Source organism: Lacerta agilis, chromosome 7, assembly GCF_009819535.1.
Source record: "Lacerta agilis isolate rLacAgi1 chromosome 7, rLacAgi1.pri, whole genome shotgun sequence".
NCBI lineage: Eukaryota > Metazoa > Chordata > Lepidosauria > Squamata > Lacertidae > Lacerta > Lacerta agilis.
The window spans coordinates 65,582,772-65,600,347 of NC_046318.1; the positions used below are offsets into that span (position 1 = coordinate 65,582,772).

Below are 17,576 nucleotides of genomic sequence, written 5' to 3' on the forward strand. Positions count from 1 at the left end.
AACCTGGAAACACCCTAACAACTTTATTATAGTATAAACTTTCATACACTAGTCAGTCTATCAGTTGCATCAGAAGTATTACTTTGAGTTACAGGTGTGTAACTCAAACACACACAGACACAGTCGAGGGTGGAATTACAAACTGTCAGAAGGAAATGAAATGCAGAAAGTACAGTCTGTGATGATTAGGTTATTAAGAGTGACCACAAATACTTTCTGTGTTTCATTTCCTTCTGACTTCACTGGTTAGAATTTTCCCTCCCAACTGTGTGTGTGTTGAATCATAGAGTTGGAAGGGACCCTCAGGGTCATCAAGTCCAACCCCCTGCAATGCAGAAATCTCAACTAGCTCATACATTACAGAAGGCCACCCATCCTCTGCTTAAAAATATCCAAGGAAGGAGTCCACCATCTCTCAGCAGAGTCTGTTTGTGTGTGTGTGTGTGTGTGTGTGTGTGAGAGAGAGAGAGAGAGAGAGAGAGAGAGAGTATACATTCACACTCTCTATTTCCCAGCCCTTTCCCTCCTGCTGGTTAACTCTTCCTCAGCTGGCTAAAGCTTCTCTCCCCTGTGATTCCCATGATGATTGGCTCCATGCTGCTATTAAGTTTTTTCCAAAGCTTAATAGTGGCCTACATTTCCCCTTGTGCTGCTCAGCTAATTGGGAAACAGCTGAGAGTGATGAAAAGGGCACTGGAGCCCCGCCTACCCCAGGCCTGCTGTTTGTCTGATCAGTGGGATACTATGCTGTGAGCCATTAAGGTTAGGCAGAGGGCCAGTTCTGAGAAAGAAATAGAAAATGGCATGTTTCTACTTAATGAGCATGCATGGGATTGCACTGTTGTAAAAACATTTGTTATTTTATTGATGGACTAAGAAGCACCTGTGTGTGATCTAAAATATAATTAAACACACTGCAAAACTTCTGGGTTAAATTATTTTCCTATATATTTTTGTTTAAATTGTAATGACTATTATGAGGATGTGTTGTTTAGGAGGCTATTTCTGGATAACTATGCCTGTACTTGGCACGTATTTGGTGTGAAATAGCCTTTGTTTTCTGCCTTCTGGGAAACTAATACACATTTCCTCTATTACTTTATGTATAGGTAATGTGGGTATGTAACTCGTGCCGAAAACAACAAGAAATCCTCACAAAATCTGGAGCCTGGTTTTATAATAGTGGAACAAATACACCACAGAAGCCTGATCAAGAAGTTTTTAGAGGGCTGCGTAACGAAGAAGCACCTCAGGAGAAAAAAGCAAAGCTGCAAGAGCAATCCATATCAGGGTTGGAACGAGGTAGATCTCAAGGGCTCACAAGGCAAGACTCCATAAACGGCTCAGGAGGGAAGGTAGCAGGTGACACGGCAGACAGGTAAGGAATTGGCTCATTATAATTCAAAAAAGGAGTTGTCATATGTTTATGAGTTGCATTATCTTTGCATTTCTTTTTCATTTTTAATAAGTTGTTTCATCTAAGCAGAATATAAAGAAGCATTTATTTTCAGAAGTATGCAAGGTCTGCATCATTATTTCCTTACCATTTATGTTGGGATGATTCTGTAAGTGAGCATACACTTTTCTGTAAATTAGGAAGGGCTCCATTTTGCCTTTGTGGAATGAAAAAGACCCAAAGATAGCCATTAATTCTGCAGCATAAATTAGATAAAAGATGCATAAAAATTGGAATTTTCACTAGTTCAAAATGTCAGAGATTTATCTCTTTCTACATCTGTGTATGTGCTGAGAGAATGGATTTTCTACATCTGAGGTGTAAATCAGAAATACATTAACTGCTCAAAGCGGACTGCTAATCTGCATATTTTAGTTGGGGATAATTTAAATTATTTTTTCCTCAAACTATAGTTTATGAATATTCTGCACTTATTTCTTAGTGGTCTTCTTCTTAAATTAATATATTTCACACTGCGGGAAACTACCTATAAACCCTATTAAAATATTGGTGTATGTGTCTAGGAATCATACAAGTTGAAAAGCCTAGTGAATTTTCTCTTTGTTTCTTGAACTTTACTACTGTTTCCAGCTCATTTACAAACTTACCTATGCTGATATAATGACTTACAGCAGAATCCTATGCATGTTTACTCAAAAATGAGTCCAATTCTGGTCAGTGCTATTTATTCACTACTACGTTGATGGCACAATAGTGTTGGGGACGCGGGTGGTGCGGTGGGTTAAACCACAAAGCCTAGGGCTTGCCAATCAGAAGGTTGGCGGTTCGAATCCCTGCGACGGGGTGAGCTCCTGTGGCTTAGTCCCAGCTCCTGCCAACCAAGCAGTTTGAAAGCACGTCAAAGTGCAAGTAGATAAATAGGTACCGCCCCAGTGGGAAGGTAAATGGTGTTACCATGCGCTGCTCTGGTTCTCCAGAAGCGGCTTAGTCATGCTGGCCACATGACCTGGAAGCTGTACGGCGGCTCCCTCGGCCAATAAAGCGAGATGAGTGCCGCAACCCCAGAGTCATCCGTGACTGGACCTAATGGTCAGGGTCCCTTTACCTTTACCTTTAAGTTGATGGCACAATAGTGTTGAAATTCTGTATGCACTTACTTGGGAGTATGCCCCATTGAATGCAGTGGGACTTTTTACTAGACATGTAAAGAATTTAACTTTAAGAATGGTCATTTGAATTATCTGGACTTCAAATAGGCATCTGTAGGCTATATGAACTATCTCTACATTTGGTTTATAAATAATGCTGACTGTACTTTTAGCTTTGATTTAATTAGATACTTTATCTTTAAAATAACAAACTCTTTCTAGCCTTTCAAATCTGGATTGGCTATTAATGCAATTCTAACCATGCTTACTTTGACTTAAGTCCTATTGAATTCATTGGAATAAATGGGGTTAGGATTGTGGCCTCAGATAAATTTTTTGTTCCCTTTTAGCTGTGATTGTCATGAAATAGAGTTCTTGAAAAATGTAAGCAAATCAAGCTTTCTTACTAGAACCTACCAGATTGAACTGCTTCTTTGCTCATTGTCCTTTGCTCCATTTTAAATTGGCAGGTCAAATACTGATTGGCTACAATTGCTCCTTAATTATATTCGTTGCCTTGAGAGATACAACATGGTGTCTGGCAGCTGAATTCATTGTTAAAGAGTGATAGCACAATACTATTAATAGCTAATATTTTTCTTAAATATGTACAGAAGGTGGAATCTTGTGGGCTCTTCATTTTTACAAGAGAGACTGCGAAACTGTCAAGGGTATAATTCTAAGTGCTTTGGCTCAACTATTGTAGGGAAACTGAGACTACAGAACTGTTGTGGGGAGAAACCAACAATGTTTGCTTAAGACCTTCCTTGTACTCTTGGATACAAATCTCAATATGCCTTTGTACAGATACAGTTGTGAACAATTACAGCTTGGTTCTACTTCTACTTTGTTACGGAGGTTAGCAAGTGACCACTCTGAGATTCACATGGGAAAATGGATTGAGATTATTTTAGACTGGAAGGTCAACATCAGCAAAACCTTAATTTGTAAACCAGTACATTTAGATAATGGATCAACCAATTGTACAGGCAATGTGTATTCAACTAATTATTATCTAATTATCCAGATTATTAAAGTCTGATTTTAAGCCACTTTTCTTAACTCCCTAGTGCTTTTAGTTGTCCCTTGTGTTTAGTTATTTAACTATTGCATTCATATTCCACCTTTTCTCCAAGGGGGGGGGGTGATTCAGCCCCTCCTCATTCAATCCCCACAACAACCCTGTGAGGCAGATTAGGTTGAGAGGCAGTCACTGGTCCAAGGTCACCCAATGAGCTTCATGGCATTTAGTGTCACTAGTCTGTGAAACAATCTTCCAGCAGAGATTTGATAGGTATCCTTGCTTTTGATTTTTGGGTGTCTCTGAATACTTTTTTTTAATGATGACAAGCCTATGCAGTGTAAAATTTTGAATGATTGCTCCATACTGTTTTCAATGGTTTTCTTATTATATTGCTACAGGGATTTGATACTTTTTACGATAGGGTGGTATATAAATATTATTATAAATATGAGAATGGAAAGCTATATCCTGATAACTTGAAACTGACCATGGCTTACAAATTTACAGAAGAGTAACTGGATCTGTGTGATGCAGGCAGGGGTGGCTAACCCTTGGCTCTCCAGGTGTTATACTCTTGATAAGTCAACAAGAATGAAGCAACCAGGCCTTCAGCCCAGAACCTAAACATAGGCAGACAAAGCCAACAACAGCAAAAAGCACAACGTAATAACAAAACAACTATCTAAAGAAATAATTGGTTTTAAAACATGGCAGATTGAACAAACTACGATCCCACTCACAGGCATTCAAACAATATTTATTAATTTTCTCTCCCTGCTTCATTGAAGGTTTTTGTGGTGCCTGAGGATTGGCATAGCACCACTGTTTCCTTACTATTATCACTATTAGTGGGCTACAGAAAAGCAGCAAGGAACAAATGCTTTCCTCCGTAGAAATTGTTGGGGATTCTTGGCACACACTTGAGCAAATAATAATATTAATAATTTTACTATTTATACCACCCCATCTGGCTGCATTTCCCCAGCCACTCTATGCAGCTTACAGCATATATAAAACATAATAAAATAGCAAACATTAAAAACGTCCCAATACAAGGCTGCCTTTAGATGTCTTCTAAACGTTATGTAGTTCTTTATCTCCTTAACATCTGAAGGGCCCCCCTGCTGTATCCTGTTTCAAGGTACTATCATTGAAACTGGCCATCTTTGTTAATCCTTTCCTTCCAACCCTTCCCATGACTGGGGCCACTCTTTCAGTAAAGGCATGTCCCCCCCCCCCCAAGTACTAACATTTACAGAGCTCATGTTAACATTAACTTGGGTTCATATTGTTTAAAGGGTGGTGGTGGTGGTACATTGTTATAGAAACAGGTTTTAAGAGGAAGTATGTCAATGAACGGATGGATGTTGTTGTTGTTCAGTCGTTCAATCATGTCCGACTCTTCGTGACCCCATGGACCAGAGTATGCCAGGCACGCCTATCCTTCACTGCTTCTCGCAGTTTGGCCAAACTCATGTTAGTAGCTTCAAGAACACTGTTCAACCATCTCATCCTCTGTCGTCCCCTTCTCCTTGTGCCCTCAGCCTTTCCCAACATCAGGGTCTTTTCTAGGGAGTCTTCTCTTCTCATGAGGTGGCCAAAGTACTGGAGCCTCAACTTCAGGATCTGTCCTTCTAGTGAGAACTCAGGGCTGGTTTCTTTAAGAATGGATAGGTTTGATCTTCTTGCAGTCCATGGGACTCTCAAGAGTCTCCTCCAGCAACATAATTCAAAAGCATCAATTCTTTGGCGATCAGCCTTCTTTATGGTCCAGCTCTCACTTCCGTACATTACTACTGGGAAAACCATACCTTTAACTATACAGACCTTTGTCGGCAAGGTGATGTCTTTGCTTTTTAAGATGCTGTCTAGGTTTGTCATTGCTTTTCTCCCAAGAAGCAGGCGTCTTCTTATTTTGTGACTGCTGTCACCATCTGCAGTGATCATGGAACCCAAGAAAGTGAAATCTCTCACTGCCTCCATTTCTTCCCCTTCTATTTGCCAGGAGGTGATGGGACCAGTGGCCATGATCTTAGTTTTTTTATGTTGAGCTTCAGACCATATTTTGTGCCCTCCTCTTTTACCCTCATTAAAAGGTTCTTTAATTCCTCCTCACTTTCTGCCATCAAGGTTGTATCATCAGCATATCTGAGGTTGTTGATATTATTATTTTTTGGATGGATGGATGGATGGATGGATATGAGAGGCTTAAAGGAGCAGAATGACACAACAAACTAAGATAAAACCAAAATATTGGGTTTGGATGTTGTGAGTTGCTGAGATTTACAAACTAACTTTGAACTGTGGTATGTGGGTCCCAAACAACCTATAATTGAGCCTGATCAAGTTTGGACATACAAACAAACAAGAGTTAAGCTAGGCAAATATAGTTTAGTTTTATGTCTGAACTAGGCAGAACTTGCATCCCTCACATTCCAAGAGCCTTCTCCTTAATGGATGACGGTGGGCGAATTGACGTGGATCCCACTATGGGACAGTTCAATTGCAGACTGCTCTCCCTGTCTGGGAGAAGGTGTTAATGAATGGAGTTTTTGGCATGTCCTGCAAAGAACCACAGCCAAGCAGGAGTGTCACTTGGTTTCTTTGTCACTACCGTCTGCAGTTTCTTCCTGCTCCATTATTTTTAAGGCATTACAGTACAGCTATATCCATCGTAGCAGGATCATTGGTATTAAAAACTGTGTTGTACCACACTACTCAAAGATTGACCCATATATTATCACACAACATGCAGTAATTTGAAAAAGAATGTGTGAAATCACTCTTTGAAAAATAACGTGTGATACTGGACAACATCAAAACTTGCTTTGTCATCTGGTAAGTGATGCTCCACACTTGCAGGTTATACATGTCACATATGAAAATGCATATATGAATTTATCCTAAGTCTAGTTGTTTTAAATTAAAGAGAAATAAAAATATCTGTTTCTGAGTACTGTCAGAACTACTTTTGTTGATTTGAAAATTAAGTTGGGAGAAATATATCTTATCCTAAATATCACTCTGGCAGTGCCATATACAAAGATGTATCACAATTGCATCATTTGCAGATTGACTATTGCCTAAACAGTTTGACACAACCTTGATGGCAGAAAGTGAGGAGGAATTAAAGAACCTTTTAATGAGGGTGAAAGAGGAGAGCGCAAAATATGGTCTGAAGCTCAACATAAAAAAACTAAGATCATGGCCACTGGTCCCATCACCTCCTGGCAAATAGAAGGGGAAGAAATGGAGGCAGTGAGAGATTTTACTTTCTTGGGTTCCATGGTCATTGCAGATGGTGACAGCAGTCACGAAATTAGAAGACGCTTGCTTCTTGGGAGAAAAGCAATGACAAACCTAGACAGCATCTTAAAAAGCAGAGACATCACCTTGCCGACAAATGTCCGTATAGTTAAAGCTATGGTTTCCCCAGTAGTAATGTATGGAAGTGAGAGCTGGACCATAAAGAAGGCTGATCGCCAAAGAATTGATGCTTTTGAATTATGGTGCTGGAGGAGACTCTTGAGAGTCTCATGGACTGCATGAAGATCAAACCTATCCATTCTGAAGGAAATCGGGCCTGAGTGCTCACTGAAAGGACAGATCCTGAAGCTGAGGCTCCAATACTTTGGGCACCTCATGAGAAGAGAAGACTCCCTGGAAAAGACCCTGATGTTGGGAAAGATGGAGGGCGCAAGGAGAAGGGGACGACAGAGGACAAGATGATTGGACAGTGTTCTTGAAGCTACTAACATGAGTCTGACCAAACTGAGGGAGGCAGTGGAAGACAGGAGTGCCTAGCGTGCTCTGGTCCATGGGGTCACGAAGAGTCGGACATGACTAAATGAACAACAACAAAAAAACAGTTTGACTTATGAATCAAGATGTCACAGCATCCCAATCATTAGAATATGAAATAACATGAATAGATATTATTGCACCCAGAATATGCTGCAAAGGAACCTTTCCTTGGCAAAGATTTTGGCAATGGACCCTTTTCATTCTATATGGTGCTACAGCTGTCCTTCCTGAATTCAGTTACATGCTACAGTAGCCAAGCAGCAGGTACTGATTCCATACTCAGCATGTACAAAACAAACACTGCTGTGTTCTAGACCCCAGAAAGACTTGAAAGTTGCAGAGTACTTCTGAATCTTAATCATTTTAAGGGGAAATGCTGTTGTCAGATTCCACCTATGTGCTAATGTGATGATTATAGCTGGAAGTGAGTATGACTCGCAAGTAATTTTATCAATTCATCCTACATAGTTAATAAATTAATTGGCTTGGATTCTAAGGCTGAAATTGTATATACATCTGGGAGTAAGCCTTGTAAACTCATTGGGATTTAATTCTGAGTGGACATGCGTAGCATTGCACTAGAAGTTGCTCCTTCATTCACATGGGGTGGAGGGACAGAGAGATTCCAACCAACTCCGCCTTTCATCTGAAGCCGCTCACATTATATCCTATGCCTTTACAATGGACTCCCTAACTTTTCAGTAAGCCTAGGAGACTGCAGAGGGAAGGGGTGGGTGAGAAAGTTCTGTTCCATGATCCCAAGATGATCACCTGACGCCCTTTTTCATTTGCCTCCTCCACAAGAGGTCCAGAGGATGGCAACACAAGAGCCAGCCTAAAGAAACCACTATGGGTATGAAAGGAGCTTACAGAGGAGCTGAAATTTAAGCAGGGAATACATAAGAAATGGAAGAAAGGAGAAATTACAAAGGAAGACTATACACGAGTAGCCAACAGTTGCACAGAGAAGGTCAGGCAGGTCAAAGCTCAGAACGAACTCAGGCTTGCAAGAGAGGATGATGATGATGATGATGATGATAGGTTTCTTTGGATATGTTGGAAGTAAGAGGAAGAACAAGCAAGTAGTAGGTGCCTTGTGTGGAGAAGATGGAGAAATGCTATTGGGTGACAAGACAGAAGGCAGAACTGCTCAACACCTACTTTGCCTCTGTCTTCAGCCAAAAGGAAAGTAGTGCCCAACTTGGTGATAACAGAATAAACAATGCAAGGAGGGAGATGCAGCCCAAGATAGGAACAGAGGTGGTCATGGAACATCAAGCTAATTAAAATGGATTCAGATATCCAGGGCCTGATGACCTGCACCCAAGGATACTAAAGCAGCTTGCGTATATAATCTCAGAGCCTTGTAGAACAGATGTCAACCTGGGAAAAAAGTGATAAGTGGGGTGCCACAGGATTCTGTCCTGGACCTGTTGTTCAACATCTTTATAAATGATTTGGATGAAGATATTAAGGGGAAGCTCATCAGATTCTCAGATGACAGCCAGTTGCTACTGAGAACAGAATTGTGATTGAAGATGACCTTAACAGATTGGAGAACTGAGCCAAACTAACAAAATGAATTTCAATAGGGACAAATAACAAGCTGCACCAATGTAACATAGGGGACACCTGGATTGCTAGTAGTACTTGTGGGAAGACCACAAGGTTACATTGAGTCACAACAGTGTGATGCAGCAGCAAAAAAAACCTATGCTATTTTTGGCTACATCAACAGAAGTATAATGTCCTGGTCAAGGGAAGTAATAGTATCCCTCTATTTTGGACTTCCGGCGAGGACGCCATTGCGGGCGGTCATGGGTCGTTTCGGTTGCGAAACGACCCAGGCCAGCCCGGGGGTAGGAGCCCCGCTACCGCACAGTGGGGCTCCGCTAAACCGCGGGTCAAGCGTCCCGCGGCACGGGCTCTCCAGCGAGCCCACTATGGCGCGGAACCCTTCTCCCGTTACCCTTGTAAAAGGGGCGCAGGAGTGAAGGGACAACAGCGCCGGGCTTTGGAGGCATGCCCCAACCGGGCTGGTGAAGTGGCGGCTGCCGCCGCATTGTGCGCGTCGTTCTACCTGATCTGGAGGGGGAAAAAAAGAAGGAACCTGGAGGCCGTGAGTACGAAGCTAATTAGACTTAAAATTTATGGCATTTGGCACTCCGGGAGGAACGTGAAAAAGGAAGCCCGTTCCTCCCTTTGTTGAATGAAGAAGATAACATTGTTTTTAACTGCTGCTGCAGTAGCGGATACAAAGTTTCTACGAAGCTTTTGACAAGTGAGACTGGTTGAACCCCTTTCAGGGGAATTACGTGATTGGAAATATCTTTTCTTGAAATTGTTGGATTGCAATCTTTCCACCCTGACCCGGGGAAAAATGGCGGCTAAAATTTATGTTTGAAGATGGAAAAGTACTGAAACTTGATACCCTCTGCCTACTTCTACCATGCTTGGTTTCGTTTTCAAACTGGCATTAGACCCGGGACTGACCCATGAACAAAGGATTATTCTTTTGAAGTTAGAACTGTTAAACCAGAAGCTAATTTTGTTGAACCAGGATGTCGAGGAAAAGTTATATGCTACAGGAAAGACTTTTGAGAACTTTGGTAAACTGGAAAAAAATCTTGCCAGGGAACTTGAGGAAGTTTTTGAGAAACAAAGTACAGTGACTGTGCAACTCCGAGAAGATGAAAAACCCTGGTGGTGTGAGAGACCCAGGGTTGGAATACAATTTATATCCAATTTCTGGGGTGAGAGCCCAGGAATGATGGGTAAAAGATTTGTGAAACTACAACTAGAAGATGATTGGAATTCTGAAATGGAGATGCTGGAAGATGATGATTTGAGTTCCGTGGAGTTCCCGGCAAAGATGTTTATGGACTGCGTCTGGACCTTTGGACATTCTGGACAATGTTGTGGTAAAAAGATGGAGAAATGTCTGGGGGGTGATCCCGAGATGGCGAAGGAAAATGGTTAGAAGAGGGATAGGGTGAGAATATTTTAAATATAAGTAGGATGGCTCACCATGGTACCCCGAAGTCAGTGTGTTAAGAGTTTAAGATTCTGAACTAGTGAAGAGATATGTGAAATGTTTATTAGCAGCAGTTTAAGTAAAATAAGATGGAAGATTGGAGTTAAGAAGTAATAGGTTATGTTATGAAGTAAAAAATGATTATTAAGAAGTTTGTTTAGATATTTTGGATGATTTTAAATATTAGAGATGAGAAGTTATTAAAGTAAATTAGAATTGGAAACAAAGGAGAGAAAACGGGGGAAGTCACCCGGTTAGATTCAAACAAGATTTTTTTTTCCTTTCTAAGTAAGAAAAAGAAATATTGGTGTTTCAGTGGTGTTCTTATTTGTCCTTTATTTTGTTTTGATTGCTGTATGTGTTGTTTTATTTGTTTGTTGTATGGTTGTATTGTACTGTCTTTTATTATGTGAAAACCAATAAAATTCTTATAAAAAAAATAGTATCCCTCTATTTTGCCTTGGACAGACTCTACCTGGGGTACTGTGTCCAGTTCTGGGCACCACATTTTAAGAAGGATATTGACAAGCTGGAACATGTGCAGAGGAGGGTGTCAAAGATAATCAAGGGTGTGGAAACCAAGCCTTATGAGGAACGGTTGAGGGAATTGGATATGTTTAGCCTGGTAAAGAAGAAACTGAGAGGAGATAATGATAGCCACCTTCAAAGATCTAAAGGGCTGTCACATAGGGAGTAAGATTGTTTTCTCCTGCTCTGGAGGCAAGATTCAAATTACAACAAATGGGATTCTGACCAAACACCAGGAAGAAGTTTCTTTTTAAAAAAAATATTAAAATTTTTATATTTTTATTTAGATTTTCTGTCATACAATTTAATAAAAAAGAGAAATAATACATAACAGAAAGGAAGCATTAAATCATTATACATCAAATCATTATACAATATCCAAAAAAGAAAAAGAAAAAAAACATAAACAAAATAAGAAGCAGCAGAGCAAGGCGAAGGAAGGTGACCAAGATGATAGAGCCTGGAATCCATGCCTTATGAGGAACGGTTGAAGGAATTGTGTATGTTTAGCCTGGTAAAGAGAAGACCAATATGATATCCATCTTCAAATAGCTAAAGGGCTGTGACATGGAAAACAGAGCAAGCTTGTTTTCTGCCACTGTGGAGGGTAGGACCCCCCAAACCATTGGATTCAAGTTACAAAAAAGGATATTCCAACTAAACATCAGGAAGAACTTTCTGACAGTAGGAGCTGTTTGACAGTGGAACAGACTCCAGTGATTACTGCATTGCAGGGGGTTGGATTAGATGACCCTTGCAATCCCTTCCAACTCTACAATTCTATTTCTCTTCTTGTCATTATGAGGGACTTTAATTTGGTATAGTATACAATGTAAACTTGGAATTTAGTACTGCCTGTGATCAGTAGGTTGAAAGTTAGATTGTTGTTGTATTCATTTATTCTAAAACTTCTAGATTCTATAAGGTATCAAGCACTAATTCACACAGGGAATGCAGATTATAGAAAAATAAAAAAGCAGCTCAGGATCTGGAAGGTAAAAGAATCAAAAGGTGAAAGAAAAGCAGGAATGAGCAAAAGGTTTGAGGAGTCCAAAAATAAACTTAAATGAAATGAATGTAAACAAACAGTTTTGGCTTAAATCATTCCTTGTATCATTTTGTCCACTTAGCTGTGGATGATGAACCGTTAACCAATAATTTATTGTGTTAAAAATAACCTCTGAATGATATAGAACTAAATATAGATATTTCTTTTCCTAAATGAGGGTTTTGGACTCTTGGTTCCTGATAGTCACAACATGGTTTGTCAGTCTGTTCTTGTCTCGGAGCCAAATAGCTTACCTATCTTTTTGGCTCATCTTAAATATACACATCACATGCAAAGTCACTATTTCTGTAGTTGAGCAAATAACAAAAAAGCAGCTAATGTAAATAATAAATGGAGAAAGAACACAAATAATATTTCATTACTACTTGCATGGAGCATTATGGAGCGCCTTTAAATAATAGAGAGAGCAGGGCTTTAGTTTCTTCTATATACAAGATTAAGAGATGGTGGTCTCTCTTTTGGATGTAATGCTAAAACATGGTTTAGTGTTATGAAAGTGAGCTGCAGCTAGTCTTGATCTTGCATACTCCTTCCTTCCTTCCTTCCTTCCTTCCTTCCTTGTGTCCACAAGGTGGAGTCTGGCAAATTTTGCTTTGATTTTAGATTAACCACAACCTGTCCTGACATCTGAATGTAGACAAACTGTGATCAGTCTTAACTATGACATGTTGAAACAAACCAGTATCATGGTTTATAAAGCTAGGTTATTTCATTTAGTTACAGTTAAGATTATTCTTAGTTTAAAATGGCTAAATCATGGCTAATCTAAAACAAGTATGAAAGCTTATGTGTTTCTTGCAGCCGTGCTAGCAAAGGAGAAGGTGTGTATGTGTGTGTTTGTGCACACGAGCCAGAGGCTCACTGCAACTCATTCTTACAATGATAAACCAGGGTTTACCTATGAATGCATCCAGTGACTTATCCAATGCCCTCTGGAAAGCTTCATAACTTGCTAGGAATACAAAGAATGCAAGATAGATAGATAGATAGATAGATATGCTGGTCCCACTCTACGAATGCTTGCTATGAGACTATTCACTTACATGAACATAGGGAATCCAAACATTGCTATATGCACTGCAGATTCTGTGTTCAGGAACGCATTAGAAATTTCCCCATAGAATTCAATGGAAATTCTTGACTTGTTATGAGAACAGAAATCATTGACTCATTATGCGAATTCTTGCCTAACAAGTGATTACCAGGGAACACATTGTATTCATAAAGTGGGAACTGCATACATGCCAGATTATCATGCATAGCTATGTGAGAACTGCTAATTTTTCAGGGTCAAACAACAAGGAAGGCATTGAAGAACAAATCAAGCTTGGGAGGAAACACAGATAGAAAATGGCAAGCTTTAAATTTATGATGGAAGTGAGTCAGGAAATATAAAGGTGAAAGGAAGACTGAGAATTTATCATGAATCAAATTAAGCTTGAGAGAGGGAAAAAATCTGGTGAGAATAGATTGCCTTAATTGGAATTTGACAGATGGTGAATATCAGTTTGGTATCCTAAACCTGGAGGATGCCTCAGTCATATGTTTTTCACATCAATTTTTAAAGCAAAACTAGGAGTGGAACTTCCATTTCACACTTAGTCTCCAAAAGGTTCAATTAACTTGAAGTGTTCAGAATTACAATATTTTCTTTGCTTTCCTGTTGTATTGCTACTATTTAGTATATATTAAATGCCAGCAGTGAGTCATGTGCTTTACAGAAAAGAGAAGTTGTAGTCTTGTATTAGACAAGACTTGAGTAGTGCAGATGGGTGAGGGGAGAGGAAGTTTACAATGGAGGCAGAAATAAGTTTATTTTCTAAAGAGATATCATGCCACATAGCTCCATAGAGCCCTCAGGGCAGAATGGAATATTAAAAAGCCTAGCAAACAACTAGTTATTTCCTAAACAATTACAAACAGGAGACCAGTTAATATGTGTTTCAGAAGCAAAATTTCCCTTAAATTGTTTTGATGAAACTGTGCAGTCAAGTTGATAAATACTGTATTTTAAGTGCTTGCAAGATTAAATATAGGATAATATGTGTTTCTAGCTATTCAGTCTTGGCAAAGAAAAAAGGATAGCATTTCCAGTATTGCGAAGGCTGCTCATGACAAGCCATTATTGCCTACCATTTATAACTTCAGCAAGACCTTGCTAATCCTGTAGCAGGCAAACATCCATCCTAACAGATGGACATGACTCTGGGGTGCCCATTGGCACTCTATGCATAGGAAATGGGTGGTTGTGATAATCATGTACAAATGATGAAATAGCTATTTATTCTCAGATAAAAGAGGAAAATGACAATTGTTATTATAAGCCAAGTTTTGAGAGATGCTGATTCCTCCTCACCTTTCTGAATAAAACCTCAAAGTACCTAAAAAAAAAGTTAGCAAGGTAGAAGGAGTTATTCTGTGGGCCACATCATATGCACAATGCACAGTAACAGAAATCTACACCAGTGGTTCCCAATCCTGTCCCACAGACCACTTGAAAATTGCTGAGGGTTTTGGCAGAGCACTTGGTGATTTTTCTGCCTGTTGTAGCAATTGTTGTGCTAGATGCTGTATGATCCTTAGTTGTATTTTTACAGACATGATGTAGACTATCTGAATGAAGTTCATCTGCAGACCACTGTTTGGGAACCCCTGCCCTACGTAAACTCTGCCATGTCTGATGAATTCATATGTGCAGATCAGATCACATATCTGTAGGAAACTACAGTTTTTATGTAGTGTGCTTATCTAGCAAAATAGATTTGGATGCATTTGCTCTACATGTTGGAGGGTACACATAGCTTCTCATGTGAAAATTATTTTTATTCAAAAATTTCATAATGTTTGAAACAGCACAGTATAGCTCAAACTTTAAATTGTTAACCAGTGGGAAGTGCTTTTAGATAACCTGAAATACATTTCTCCAGCTATAGCTAGAGTCAGTAATCGGGAAAATGTGTTTCATATACCCAAGGCTGTCTATACTGCGCTAGACCAATGATCCATGCAACTCAGTATTGTCAACCCAGATTGGCAATATCTTTCAGATCCAGTTCTGCAGTGTTTCAGGCAGAGGGATTGCTCTGCCCTACTGCCTGGAGTCCCTTAATTAGATATGTTGAATAAAGCCTTGCATAGAATTATGTTCCATTTCATTGAGCTATATATTTAATATGTTTGAATAACTTTCAGTGTGAAAACTTGGTATAGAACTGGAAAGATAAACAATTTCTGCTGAAAATTGTCTGTTTCTCATTTTTGAAACAATAATGATTTACGGTTGAATCTGTTCCATGTCTCATCTCCCTCCCTTGCCATATATAACATTTATAAAATAACACACAGTTTCTCTCTTTGAATAAAGAAAAAAGCATTATAAAATTGACTAGTTGGAAATGTCTCCTTCTTTGAGAAAAGCTACTAATCTGGGGAACTATGGTTACTAAGATGGAGAAGGATGGAGTTCCATGACAAACATTCCTGTTTGTGCCGTGTAAGTACTTTTCCATTGCTAGCTGAACAAGGAGTCTACTCCTTCAGATGGTATAGACAAAACTGTCAAAAGGTTTTTTGCAAAGCTTCCAAATAATCAAGAGGTAGTCATTAATTAGAGATTAGTTCTGTACACTTATAGACACCTGCTGGCAACATATCATTGGAAGTGAAATTTGTTTACAGGAAAAACATTTTAAAAAATAAATAAAAGCAATACCAGAACTTAATCAAGTTCATGTTTGCATTTGAAATCTAGGAAGAGTGTTCACATTGTTAAATTGAATACTGTAGACAAATGATTTTGAAATCTTAATTTCAAAATGTTACCCTTGTCAGTGATGGTTGCTTGGTGTATATTAAACTTATAAGTGAAATTTGAGGCAAAATAGTGCCAAAAACAACCCCCATATTTCATACCATATTTGAATTTGAAAATAATATTAAGGGTTTTCCTTGAAGTAGAAGCATTTTGGTTTCTTTATGGATACAAATGATCAGAGAAATAACATCATGCAAGAATGAATCAAAATAATGAACTATGTATCTTTTTGGGTTGTGTGTGTTTTGTTTTGTTTTGTATTTACAGTTTAGGGACCCATAATGATTTTATAAGCAAACTGGTACCAGTAAACCCTTTGCTGTGAGTTGATGTATTCATTTTTCTCTGTCAAGTAGCTTGTACAGATGCTGTTGTCGATGGTAATTAATAGAAAATCAATGAGAAAGAGAGCAACTTGCAGCACTAATATAACTATCTAGGTTATTTTATAAGTAACTTTATAAATCAATGTTACGCTGAGTTCTCTCTGTTGATCACCAAAGAATTCCTATTGACTATAGTAAATTCCAGGGCAAAGAGTTCAAATTAAACACCTTAACTAACCCATGTTACCAGCAAACAAATTGAATGGTTTTTTCCCCAAACTATTTGCCAAAATGTATTACATCATGTTTGAAATGGAGTTTGAGACAAAATTCACACATTTTAATGTCCTCAAATTATAATACAGTGGAACTTTGGTTGCTGAATGTTATCAGTTCCGGAAGACCGTTCAACTTCCACAACGTTCGACAACTGAGGCACAAAGGGCTGTGTAGATAAATAGGTACCGCTGTGGCAGGAAGGTAAACAGTGTTTCTGTGTGCTCTGGCTTCCATCACAATGTTCTGTTGCACTAGAAGCGGTTTAGTCATGCTGGCTCTGTGGACAAATGCCAGCTCCCTTGGCCTGAAGCGAGATGAGTGCCGCAACCCCATAGTTGCCTTTGACTGGACTTAACCGTCCAGGGGTACTGTACCTTTTACCTTACTACATTATTTTCATTCTATTTCCAGCCTAACAATTGATTTTGTATCCAAAATAAAATAATTTTGAATAAAAAGTAAAGTGAATGACTTTGAAATATAGAACAGCAGCTTTCAAATGGCAAATAACATTCATAAAGAAGTGTGCATGCACACGAAAGCTCATACCAAGAACAAACTCAGTTGGTCTCTAAGGTGCTACTGGAAAGAATTTCCTATTTTGTTTCGACTATGGCAGACCAACACGGCTACCCACCTGTAAATAACAATCATGACACTTTTTTAATGAAATGTATTTTTTTTAGCTCAAAGACCGAGGAGTGACCAAAGGAGTTAAAACAAAAGAGATATTATTCTACATGTAATCATAATGTATAACTATAGAAGCTATTTCCAGCTAAAATATTTAGACAAAACAGCAATAAAACAAAACAGCACCAAAATCAATACCAGCCAGGAAATTCCATATATTAAATTACAGTCGTTTGCTGAACATAAATACAATTGCTGAACAGAAATAGTAAAAAACAAAACAAAAACACTTCTGCAGAATAATCCTATGCATATTTATGTGGAAGTAAAGCCCACTGTGTTGAATGGAGCTTACTTCTAGCTAAGTATACATAGGATTAAATAGGTTTTTGCCCTCACTATATCAATATTTAATAGAGATTTTTCTTGTGTGAGTTGGGTGAGAAATGAAGAAAAAGAAAAAGCAATGCAATGCAATGAGATAACCACCTTTCTTCAGA

The 17,576-nt window shown here is 38.9% G+C and overlaps 1 protein-coding gene across 2 annotated transcripts in view; it reads left to right on the top strand.

Moving 5' to 3' along the window:
* RIMS2 (regulating synaptic membrane exocytosis 2) overlaps positions 1 to 17,576 on the top strand; it is a 355,451-nt gene that overhangs the window by 89,873 nt on the left and 248,002 nt on the right. For both annotated transcript variants that reach the window (XM_033155715.1, XM_033155716.1), the window contains one exon: positions 1,110 to 1,378. In XM_033155715.1, coding sequence (XP_033011606.1) covers positions 1,110 to 1,378 — 269 coding nt within the window. The remainder of the gene's footprint in view (positions 1 to 1,109; positions 1,379 to 17,576) is intronic.